The following is a 13,371-nucleotide window of genomic DNA, read 5'->3' as shown; positions in this document are numbered from 1 at the left end:
CTTGTACAAGCATAGGCATAGACAGGCAGTAAGAGGGTATGAACCCATACTCATCTTATATGAGTGTAGGCATGGATAAAAGGTGGCAGTGAGAGAATTTGAGTGTAGTAGTAGGATGCAGTGAAATGATAAGATGGGCCTGCACTCATCTTGTAAAAGTATGGGCAGACAAGGTATGATAGTAGCAAGATAAGACAAAATAAGATAGGAGGTATAAAATAGTAGTAAGTAGTAGTGGCAAGATAAGTGGAGGAGGTAGGCAGAGCCAGAGGAAGGGCAACATAGTCTCTGTGGCTGACCTTATATAGAAGACAGTCATTTTGTATATAAGACCTGCACACAAACTAGATGATTTGGCAGAAGGTCTAGCCTCAGCTATTTCCAAATGATTTAAGTTATTAGGCAATCTAAGCTAAGCAATGCTAGAGGTGCGACTACATGCTATTATATGCCATAGTTAGTCAAATGATAAGCTATGGATAACTATAAAGAACACACAGCACCTTTTCCTTTAAGATACAAACAACTTGGAGGGTTCCTTGTACTCCTATAGGACAATGTGGCATACCATAGATACTAGACAGCTAGAATACAACTCATACAAAGATCCTAATTGTAGATTAGCAGTTTTCCAAAAGAAAAATGCAAGATATACTTAATGCCATAAAATCTACTAGGTGGTTATAGGGTGAATTTCTCTGCTACCTATTCTAAGTTCAGCTATTCTGGAGAGACAATGATGACCAACCACTTTCCCTATTTGACCTCCTTCAATAGGTTTCTGCCTTTTTAGTATGCCTCCTTTATCATCTCCTTGTCTAGTAGGACTATGAACCTGCCAGTTGTGGAATTTATTTGGCCAAGGTAAAAGAGTGCTTAGAGTTTCTTTAATGTAGAGAATACCCTTGGGGTATGTCCAACTATTTATGAGAAAGGGAAAATAAAATATATGGAAACAGCTTTATTTTCTGGCCCCTAAGTGTTAGGACTGTATTCTAATATGTGCTTTATACATAACTTGGGAAGATGGTCAGAAGGTACACATATGACTTGGACACAGACTGTTGACCTGCTTGATTACTATTAACATGCTTACATATGAACACTTACAGTACATGACTTATTCATAAGCTTAGGCTTGAATACTTACTGATATTGATCATGATCAGTCTCTGAATTCCTAACAATATGGATAGATATTTGATATGATTACTATATATAGATAAAGTATGGACTGTGAATTACTGATCATGATTGAGAACTCAATCATTCAAAAGTCTTGACACCTATTAAGTAGATTAGCATTTAGAAGTATGGACAAGATCTTGATTCCACCCCAAATAGCTTGTATGTATAAATAGCCAAGATGAGCTTTTAAGAAGCTCAGCTCATTCACTTTGTATGTAACTCAATCTCTATACTGTGCTCAGCATCTGACTACTTTCTTAGATCATGTATTATAAAGTCTACCAGATCCAAAGTATCATACCTAGTCTAACAAAGCACTGGATTGATCTTAAAGCCTTTATCATTCTTATATCTTAATAACATATCAGAGACTTATAGCATACAAAGTCCTTTCTTGGAATTCATCTCAAGTTATCTGTTATATTAGAAAAGACAGCCTTATCTCAGATAAGCATTATCCTATCATTAAGAATCACCTTCTCTATCTATTTGAAAACAATATCAACAGTAACTTGGACTTTCTTGCACAAGCCCAAATTAAGCAATAGTTTTTATTTGTTGGGCCATTACTTTTCAGTTAGCCTAGAGAACTCCTTTTATCTAAGTGTATATAATAAGCCTAATGGCTTAAAAATAAGTCTTCTAACAAATATAAGACAAATTATATAAGCCTATTTAAATTGAAGATAGAATTCTTTTTGTCTTTGCTTTGCTATCTCCTGCCAAAGTACCAAATTTGGATGTAGACTAAGAGTAGCATAATAATAGGCAATAGTGTGTTGATATGGCAGTAGCACATGCCATCACCACATCAATATGTTATTGCTTGCATGCTGCCCCCTTACTTATTTTATCTTGTCTTTTCTTAATGCTACTTGCTCACTACATACCCTTTTATTATGGCAGCTAATCCCTACCTATGCTATTATTTTTTCACCACCATCATCTGCCTTCATTTGGAAAACTACCCCCTTGTATTAAGCTCTAATTAGCTATAATTGATGCCTTACTATACTAAATTATAAAAGATTAGGATTAGACATTTTCAGCTTACCCCTCTCCTAAACCTGTTCTAATTAGACATAATTTTCTTAAATTAGGAATTATTAGGATGGATTATAACTTGAAATTTCGGAATAATAATAATAAATCAAGCATCACAGTTCTCATAGCCTTCTTATAGAGTCATGTCTATTAGAGCACTATTTAAATACCTAAACACAGAATATACCTTATAACAAACTTGCCTCTTGCCAGAGTTGAACCAACAACCTCATGTATACAAGCACCTGGGACAGATGCTCTAAGCCACTAAGCCACAAGGTCTAATATATGAGCTTGGTAATCTAGATAATTAGACATAATATAAGCAACCTCAATATCTCAAATTTTATTCAACATTTATCTTTCTTTTATCTAATAAATAAACAGGTCAATAAATACCCAAAAAGTCAGGTCTTTCAGGATTTAGTTTAAACACCAGCTAAGAAAATAATAAACCAATGTAAATAAATAATACACTTTATATAGGGTAAAAACAAATTGTGGCACTTATACAATTTGGATTTAGAATGTGTAAAACTATGATTGAGTATAATATTCAATAGGACTCTACTAGTATAGACAATGCTACCTTAATTTGCAAATTTGATCAAAAACATGATTATGAATAATTGGTCATAATCAGCTCAAATTAGTATCATTAATGATTATCAATAATTAAGATCCAATAAGAGAGAGGGGTTTTCCAAATGGCCACTAGCAAGATAGAGGGTGGGGACAAGGGTATATATATGGCATGCCTATGTATAAATAAGCACAAGATTGTTAGAGATGATCTTGATATGCTTAGTGCACATATTTCCTACATAGCAGGCAAATATATTATTCTGGCAATACATACCAACATGACTGTCTTTTCCATAGCCTAATAGCTAGAGGAAAACACTAAGTTTGAGCATCTTCTGTATAACAAGGCAATGGACAGTGTGGATGGCACTGAGAATTGTAATATCAATAGTGGTGATGATCATGTGCTGCACAAGACAGTATTAACCACTACACTGATAGACAAGATCTGCAAGGCTACATATAGCACATCCCTAAGCCCAACCTGTATATTGTGTCCTATAATGACCAGTAGCAGGCATTGGCTAACAATGACAACTTCAATGATCTTGTGTGCAAGGCCAAGGTACTGGGGTCTTCATAATCTCTTATGGCAGCTGCTAAGCTGCTAACACAGTCGCTGGGGCATCAATGCATATTTTTCTCTTTCTATGTCCCTTGTAAAGGCAGCTATTGTTTAGCAAAAGAGCTACAAGATAATGGCGCAAGCATATATAAAGAAGAGTAATATGCTGAAATAGTATAGAATGTGCCACATATTTACCTTCTCACTGATAGAGCAGTAGTAAATACTATTTCCTACTGCTAATTAAAGACTTCTTGGTATGGAATTAGTGCTTATATTATAAAATTAGAGACCAATCCAATGCTCATAATATGTTGCTCTCAATTAGGAAATTAGACACTTTTAGATGCTATTAACACTTTTAGATACTTTTAGACACTATTAGATATAATCCAGAGCTAATACAAGGGGGTGGTTTTCCAGATGACTTTTCCACTTACACTTATATAAGATGAGCATGGGCCCGCCTTCTTTGCACTTCCATCCGCCTCTACCCACACCTACACAAAACAAGTGCAGGCCTGTCTTGCTGCACTGCTACTGCCTAGTCACTTCCTATACTTGTACAAGACAACTATGGGCTTGTCTTCTTACACTACTACCACCTACCTCTATCCACACTTATACAAGACAAGTATGGGCCTATCTTTACTTGCTGTTACCCTCTAATACCTTCTCCCATGCTTGTTCTGTATAAGCACAGGGATGTCTTGTCTTTCTACTACAACCTCTACCTACACACACCTAAAGAGCTCAAGATATCTATGAACTTGTTGAATCTCTACACTAGTGTGTGTCTTATTTTGCTTGCTACTTTCTCTTCCTTCTTAAATAGACAGGGTCACTAATAATGAGGTAGGCCATAGTTCTATATAACTGATAGTGAGCAGATGATTGTAATATAGTAGAGGAACTCAGAAATAGAGCAGCTACTAAGCCAATACATATTAATAATGGCTAGGATTGTGCTTAACTAGAAGCATTCTGGAAACAGCAATGAGGGCTCCAACTTATCATAGGAGCTTTATACAAGACTCAGCTCTATGTGGAAGCTCATGCATATGCTGCATCTTATTATTGTGTCTAAACCATCCAGTAGTATAAGTATGAGTCTCCTGTATATTAGCTTGTATTAAACTTGCCTGACACCTACTGCAAACTAGTAATTGATATAAGGGATAGGGTTCAATGCAGAGATGCAAAGTAGATTGACAGTAGGGGAACACAGATTTATTACTGTAGTTTAGTACATATATAGGCCCTGTAGTTTATATAATAGGCAATATAATTGTTTTTTTCACAAATTCTCTACCAATAAACTACTAAATAATTAGAGCAAAAAAATGTCCAGTTTTCATAGGCAATTAACTATATATACAAGTAGCTAATTAGCTAAGCAAAAATAGAATTGTGATTAGCTAAAATTAGCACTGACTAGATTATAAGCTCTCAATTATCTCTAATTCAGATACCATTAACAAACCAGGTCTTTCCTGATAACTGCTCCTATCATTCTTTTATATGGGGTCATTGCCATCAAAGGCTATTTTTAGCAAGCAAGGGGGTCTATAATATAGCACAAGATAATGTAGAGGAGGCATGGATTCCCATAGTATAATAATAGGCCTAGCTACACTTGCCTAATAGACAAGTTATTTAACTACTATAGAAGGAGTCTCTTAAGGCACTGAATGAGTTAATAATAGCACATAATGTCAAGGTATAATCCACTTTTTATGAAATTAAGTGCCTACAGTCACTTAGAGTCTTTTTATCTATTTCTAGATGTGTTGCAGGTATCACTTGCTTTGCATAAGTCAGGTATTTCTTTACAATGCACAAACCAGAGAACACACTCTAACCCCATACTATTCCTTGAGTTATCCCATATAGTCATTTCTTGTGTTCACCAAGGTGATGCAGCCTCTTATAGTGGTCAATGTTAAATGCATAGTAGCTAGCATCACAATGGTAACACATACTTTACCACATATGTAGATAAGGTTTTTTATTATTGAGAAGCTTAGTCTTGACATTATGTATATAAATGGAATCATTAAGATTACTAAGGAGTAGTAGTCTACAAATGCATTCACTAAGCTATGTCTGCTTTAATCGATGCTACAGCTCTATACATCCCTGTTTTAAGCCTGAGAAGCCTGCTACAATAGAGTCACAAGTGAGAAAGGGATTGTGTGCTGACACTAGGACTTGGCATAGGTCCTTCTCAAGCCTAGTCATTGACTTCTTTATCTTTAGTAGCTCATAAGTTGCTTGTGCATATTTTCACTCAAGTATATTCATATAGGCCCAAATAGTTTATAGTTCTGAGCAGCCTGTATATTGGTTAGATAAAAGTGGTTGTTCATGTACATCTGGAAAACCACCCCCTTGTATTAGCTCTGGATTATATCTAATATTGTCTAAAAGTATCTAAAAGTGTTAATAGCATCTAAAAGTGTCTAATTTCCTAATTAGGAGCAACACATTGTGAGCATTGGATTGGTTTCTAATTTCATGATATTAGCACTAATTCTATACTAAAAAGTCTTTAATTATCAGTAGGAAATAGTAAGTACTACTGCTCTATCAGTGAGAAGGTAAAGATGGGGCACATTCTATACTATTTTAGCACATTACTCTCCTTTATATATGCCTACACCATTATCTTATAGCTTTTTTGCTAACTTTCCAGCTGCCTTTAAAAGGGACATAGAAAGAGAGAAATGTGCATTGATGCCCCCAGCCACTTTGTTGGCAGCTTAGCAGCTGCCACAAGAGGCTATGAAGACCTAGGTACCTTGGCCTTGCACACAAAATTGTCAAAGTTGTTATTGTTAGCCAATGCCTGCTACTGGTCATTATAGGACACAACATATGGGTTGGGCTTAGGGACATGCTATATGCAGCCTTATAGACCTTGTCTATTAGTATAGTGGCTAATACTGTCTTATGCAGCACACAATCATTATCACTATTGATACTACAATTTTTAGCCCTATTTATATTATTCATTGCCTTGTTATACAGAAGATGCTCAAACTTGGTGTTTTCCTCTAGCTATTAGGCTGTGGAAAAGACAGTTATGTTGGTATATGGTACCAGAATGATATATTTGCCTGTGTTAGGACCATGTCCTAACACGTGCTTGGCACGTGGACAAAAGGAAAGGTCAGGTGTTTCACATTTGACTAGACATTAATAACTAGGACTATGACTTGACATGCATCTAGGCACATGACTCAGGACATGGTCATGAGCTACGCACATGACTTGGACTCTGACTGATTACTATTTACATGCTGGCACATGAATGTTTACGTTACTATGATCTCCTCTTTGTTATGGTTACTGATATTGATCGTGATCAAGTTCCATTGGAACCTTCCTGCAGATGGACATTTGATATATTCACTATACATGGTTACATTGAGGAGCCATGGAGTCTGGTTTGACGACTGCGGATTACTTAGCATGGGCCTTATGTCCACCCTGGCCCTGAATGGCATGTACTATATATAGGGGAGCTGAGCTTCTTAGAAGATCAGCTTATTCACTTTGTCTACATCTCGATCTCTGCACTGCACCCAGCATCTGGCCCCCTTAGCCCACGCTTTGTGAACTCTGCCAGATCCATAGAACCATACTTAGTCTAATGAAGCACTGGACTCATCTCAAAGCTCTTACCATCCTCTACCACCTGCAACATATCAAGGACTCACTGCCTATTGAGTCATCTGTTAGGATCCTTCCAAAGTCATCTATTGCATTGGAAAAGACTTGTTTGTACCAGACAAACAACGACATTTAGTTAACCAGCACCTCCTCCACTTATTCGAGGACAAGATCAATAGTGATCAAGAATTCCTGAATCAAGCCCAAAGACAATCGGTCATCTTTATACATTGGGCCATCACTATCACAATTGGCCCAGGGAACCCCTCTTAGTACGACAAGCACACATGATAAGTCTAGCGGCTTAACAGCCTGCCATATAAGAAATATGAATATGTGCACTAAGCATATTAAGATCACCTCCAATAATCTTGTGCTTATTTATATATAGGCATGCCATAAATATACCCTTGTCCCCATCCTCTACCTCACTAGTGGCTATTTAGAAAACCCCACCCTCTTATTGGATCTTAATTCTTTATAATCATGTTTTTGATCAAATTTGCAAATTAAGGTAGCATTGTCTATACTAGTAGAGTCCCATTGAATATTATACTCAATCATAGTTTTACACATTCTAAATCCAAATTGTGCAAGTGCCACAATTTGTTTTTACCCTATATAAAGTGTATTATTTATTTTCCATTGGTTTATCATTTTCTTAGCTGGTGTTTAAACTAAATCCTGAAAGACCTGACTTTTTAGGTATTTATTGACCTATTTATTTATAAGATAGAGGAAAGATAAATGTTGAATAAAATTTGAGATGTTGAGGTTGCTTATATTATGTCTAATTATCTAGATTACCAAGCTCATATATTAGACCTTGTGGCTTAGTGGCTTAGAGCATCTTTCCCAGGTGCTTGTATACATGAGGTTGTTGGTTCAACTCTGGCAAGAGGCAAGTTTGTTATAAGGTATATTCTGTGTTTAGGTATTTAAATAGTGCTCTAATAGACATGACTCTATAAGAAGGCTATGAGAACTGTGATGCTTGATTTATTATTATTATTCCGAAATTTCAAGTTATAATCCATCCTAATAATTCCTAATTTAAGAAAATTATGTCTAATTAGAACAGGTTTAGGAGAGGGGTAAGCTAAAAATGTCTAATCCTAATCTTTTATAATTTAGTATAGTAGGGCATTAATTATAGCTGATTAGAGCTTAATACAAGGGGGTGGTTTTCTAGATGTAGATCTAGTTAAAAAGTAATATGCCCCCCTATAACTAATATAGCATTGCTGATGCTAATGGCTACTTATAGAAGCCCTTGGAATTTCTAGAGTCCTTGTATTTGACATATAATCCACTTGGATAAGCCTTGCTTAAACTATCTGATTTGGACTACATGGTATTATCTTCATCTATGCCACCCTTTTTTACTTTCCCTAACTCCTACAGTATATAAGAATCAAGTCTTGTTTAAACACAACACTTGTAGACTGACCTTATTATAATATCCTGTGCATCCATAGATACAGAACATTCTTAAGGAGGGCTTGAGAGGTCTCTTGTGTCTTGCAATAAATCACAATTGCTTAATGACATTTTAAGAGAAGAAGAAGCAATATATAGGATTCACCAAGTTATCATTATATTCTTTTGTTATCAATACTACCATGTACCTGTGACTTGCTTTTTTTTCACTTCCTCACCTCTTTATTTTACTATTAGTTGATAGTATGGGACTGTCTGTTTGTACCAAATACAGATATAACTGTAATATCTCCATTATATACAAGTATGCACATATCTTACCTTGGCCTAAAGGCCACCATAATTATAATGAGGATTAAAATATGACAAAGAAACCAAAATAAGATAGATAGATATAATAAGATATATGGGATAGTGAGATGGAGTAAGAAAAAGGTAAAAAAAAAAAAAATGAACAAATGTTGATGAGTAAACTAATAATAATTGTTGGCACACATATAGAATAAATACTTGTTGACAATAACCACAAGTCCCATTGTCCCATTCTTTGCATTTATAAGTACACACATGTGATAAACTATAAGGAACAATGTAATTGATAGCATTGAATCAATAAGTGTGCAATATACCAATTCATAGAGCAGCTGTAGAGTCTGGCCCTTACTTGGCAGGCTCTTCTGCAGCTTGGAGTGTGATGGATCATAGTATATAAATATGCTCATATAGTCACAGTAGCCTTCTATTAGAGATAAATATCTTATAAGCTCAGGTGAGTTTGCATACTCACATAGCACATACACAATATGCATGTTTATCATGAGATAATCCTAGTACATATAGCATATCTATATGCCCTATGATAGTATGTGCATCTATGTGGGTGGCAGCCATACATGCTATATGTACAAGAGCACTAGGAGCAGGTTGCATGCTAGTATATCTATATGTGAGCACAGGTAATGGTGCTAATGCTAGAGGCATATGCATGTCACTATGTCTGGCCCTACTGTGATGAAGATACATTGGTATTCACATGCATGCTAGGCTGTGGCATATATAGCTATATATGTCCCCCATAGCCAGAACTAGGGATGTTAGTGTGTAAGTATGGTAATGTATAGAATGACTGTCTCTGGGACTAATTCTACTATAGATATATACTATTAGGCATGCTCATAGTAATATTGGAGGGATTTTGGCTATATATATTTATTGGCCACTGTGTCTATGATATGGTAGGGCTTGTATAGAACTGTATTAGTGGGTGGTGTTTGTATGGGTACTGTGGTTTATGTGGATATGGCTATGACTATAGTGGTAGTAGTAGGGAGGTCTGTAAGTGAGGGTATGGATAATATGGTAAGAGCTGCAGCAATGATGGATTCAATGCTATGTATGTGGATAATGGTATGCTCCACTTATGCACTTATGAGTGTGTGCTCATTGTTGTGGTTACCAAGGCTGTTAATAAGGGGGGCATCCTATGCTTTATGATTGCCTTATAGAAGCCATCACTACTACCACTGCTAACACTGCTCTAGGACTGGAATAGACTGGGATAGGTAGGTCAGGTGGCACAATAGCTGCTGTGAGTAGCAGCTGGGCATCAAGCTTCCAAATAGATAGTAGGCAGGTGCAGGCATATACTGCCTATACACTAGTGCATGCTTTTTGTGTAAACATCTATGTATGTATTAGCAGCTTTGACTATGGCTGTATATGTATTATACAGACAACAGAAACCATGACCTTAATGTAGAGGATAATAATGATAGCAAATACAACCTTGACCTTGGCAGGGACCACAAGTGTGAGTGTGATCTATACTATATATTATTATTATTCCCCAAATATGCTAGATAGTACTATCTGAAGTCACCTATCCAAAATTTATTTGGCATGTGTGGCACTAACTTGTCTTTTCAATCATGACCTTGAGCAATACCATCTCTAGTTCTGCTGTCACCAACATAGTGCACCACTCTGTCATATTGTTTCCCTTGGCTATAAGGAAATCTATAAAAAAGTCAGATTTTCCATTATCACAAACCCTAGGCCACCCTTATCCTGTGGGTTCTTTATTTGGTATGCAAGACTGTCATACAGACACACCCAACCCTACTTCCCTTAACTTCTTCCATGATTTTAATAGTAGTTGAGGAGAAACCCCTCTTGACTCATCCTTTAAGAGCCAAGCTAGCATTATTCAGAGCATATCAAGAAGCAGGCTCACAATGCCATAGGTACTAGCAAATATGCATATGATAATGGCTGGTTTGGGCAGAGAAGTCTTTAAATACACCTCAAGTACACCATGATATTCTTTTTACAGGGTCTACATAATTTTGGAACATTAGGCATGATCCATTACCATAGATCTATGATACTTATACCTTAATCTAACCTGTATAGCAGCCATATACCTAATACATTTCCTTAAGGACTTACTAGTTTAGATGCTAATATTGTGGCCCTCTACACAAAAGTCAATGTACCCTGACAAGTTGTGATATTTTACCATATTTTACCATACTTGTTTGTTCCACTCACAATTTATACAGTCATGTACTAAAAGACATTCTCTTTGTAATCCCTAATGTCCTTGTCATAAGCAATACAACTTTAACAAGTGACTTTGCTGTGCTAGAACTAGGCTTTATGCAAATTGAGTGCAAGCCTCTGGCAATGTGGTGCCAAATGACCTACTTTACATTCAACCACTATTGCTACTGGTCCTATACATAGATGTGCCATGTGTCACTATCTGGACCATACAAGATTGGAGCATAATTTTGAAGGATGACAATATTGCTAACCCTAATCAAGTTCAAAAGAAGAAGGGGAAAATCAACACATACTTAGGAATTAACATAACCATGAAGTAGATCTAGAATAATCACAGTGAAGTCATTAATGTGTATTATGCATTTGACATTCAAGAGAGCACTTACCAAGTATAGTATGAGCTTTTACTACATAGTCTAGCACCTGCAAAGTGGTCATACATCTCTTTGAAGGTAGTAGATTTTTATTACTAGGAAATGGCCTATTAATTCTCTAAACTGTGCTTTTATAATAGTTCTTTGGCCCGCTGGAAGGCAAAGCATATTGCCAAGGACAACTACCCAGCATTTATTTAGGGTTTGTTAAGAAAGAATATGAGTTACCTACTCAGGCCAGCACCATTGTCTCTAGTCAAGTAAAGGAATGTGTTAGGACCACATCCTAACATATAATTCACACATGATCAGAGAAAACAGCTAGGTGGTATGCTCATGTCTCAAATCCGGACTATGACTAAAAACCTATTTATATGCTAATGCATGAATGCTTATGTACTTATTACTCATTCACAAGTTTTAGCTTGAACACTTATGACTCTTATAATTGGTCCCTAATTAATTACAAATGTGAACAGATATTTGATATAGTTACTATATGTAGCTAAAGTATTTACTATGAATAATATTTAGTGATTGATCAGCTTACTTAGCATTTAGAAGCACAGACCAGATCTCCATCCAGCCCTAAATAGATTGTACATATAAAAAGCTGAGCTGAGCTCCTAAAAAGATCAGCTCATTCACTTTGTATACATCTTGATCTCTGCACTGTGCCTAGCATTTAGCTCCCTTCAGCTTACACATCGCAAACTCTGTTAGATTATCTGAAATATACCTAGTCTGATAAAGCACTAGATTTATCTCACAGCCCTGATCATTCTTTTATTTTTGCAACTTATCAAGGACTTGCTGCTTATCGAGTTATCTGTTGGAATCCCTTAGAAGTTATCTGTTAGATCAGAGAAGACCTCCCAGTCCCTGATGAACATTGTTTTATCATCAATCAGCATATTCTTTACCTCTTTGAAGATAAAATCAATGGTAATCAAGACTTCTTAGTACAAGCCTAAAGACAAGCAATAATTTTTATCTATTGGGCTATCATGATTAGCTAAGAGAACCCCTTTTAGTGTATCAAGTGCACATGATAAGCCTAGTGGCTTAACAAAATATCTCAGAAGAGCCATAACTAGTCAATAATATTAAGAGTAATATAGTTTTGGTTATAGACCTCTTACTATTATCTCCCACCTAGTGGCAAGCATACATTTCTAACATACTAGCATCTACAAGACACAGCACAACAAAACAACAAAGATAAGCCCATGCCATATTATGTGCTCCTTATTTGGTCATTGCTATGGTATTACAAGATCCTCTATAAGGTCTCTTTATTAAGAGCTGGCTTATAACACATAACTAATGATTACTTGATCATATAGCATATGCTCTGTGAATTATTGGAGATGACTAATACCTGGTGACCAACCCCTTGACTTTACCAATAGACAATTACTTTAATATCTATTGTTAGACTGGTTGACTTGGCAATATCCTCATTCTTATTCCCTTATTATAATCAAACCCTTGTTTTTGCTCCTTGATCATCATGCTTATAGATCTCAATCATTGATTACCCTATATTTGATACCCCAATATTTGGGCTTATCCACTTCTCTCTTTATTGGCCAGATAACCATTTACCTTTAGAAGCATAGACTTTCTATTAATCTTGCCCTAAACTGAAATATAGTATATATAGAATAAACCAGAGACTTATCTTGCCAGCTTGTTCATCTTTGTTATCCACTATCTGTTCTTTTCTTGACCCTTGGTACTAGCCCTACATTATTAGCATCTAGGTCTTTGCCAATAGGCCAGACTTTTGATTATCAATAGAACTGTGGTCATAACATTAGTTTAACCTATACTTGTGATTCTCTCTATTATCATTGTTAACTGCTTAGTCAATATATTAATACTAGCTATGTTTTATATAGGACTAGTAGTATTCTATCTAGACTCTGGTGG

At 36.0% G+C, this 13,371-nt stretch overlaps 1 protein-coding gene across 1 annotated transcript; it reads right to left on the bottom strand.

The window, feature by feature from the left end:
• Positions 1 to 10,406: 10,406 nt before the first annotated feature.
• Positions 10,407 to 11,500, bottom strand: HETIRDRAFT_429445 (uncharacterized protein; the record flags this gene model as incomplete). The annotated part of the gene is made up of 7 exons (XM_009552323.1): positions 10,407 to 10,513; positions 10,610 to 10,693; positions 10,731 to 10,743; positions 10,946 to 10,972; positions 11,204 to 11,232; positions 11,373 to 11,384; positions 11,449 to 11,500. The coding sequence occupies 7 exons, from the start codon at positions 11,498 to 11,500 to the stop codon at positions 10,407 to 10,409; spliced, it is 324 nt and encodes a 107-aa protein (XP_009550618.1).
• Positions 11,501 to 13,371: the final 1,871 nt, after the last annotated feature.

This window comes from Heterobasidion irregulare (assembly GCF_000320585.1).
Source record: "Heterobasidion irregulare TC 32-1 unplaced genomic scaffold scaffold_10, whole genome shotgun sequence".
Taxonomy (NCBI): Eukaryota; Fungi; Basidiomycota; class Agaricomycetes; order Russulales; family Bondarzewiaceae; genus Heterobasidion; species Heterobasidion irregulare.
This window is presented reverse-complemented; position numbering and strand designations above follow the sequence as displayed.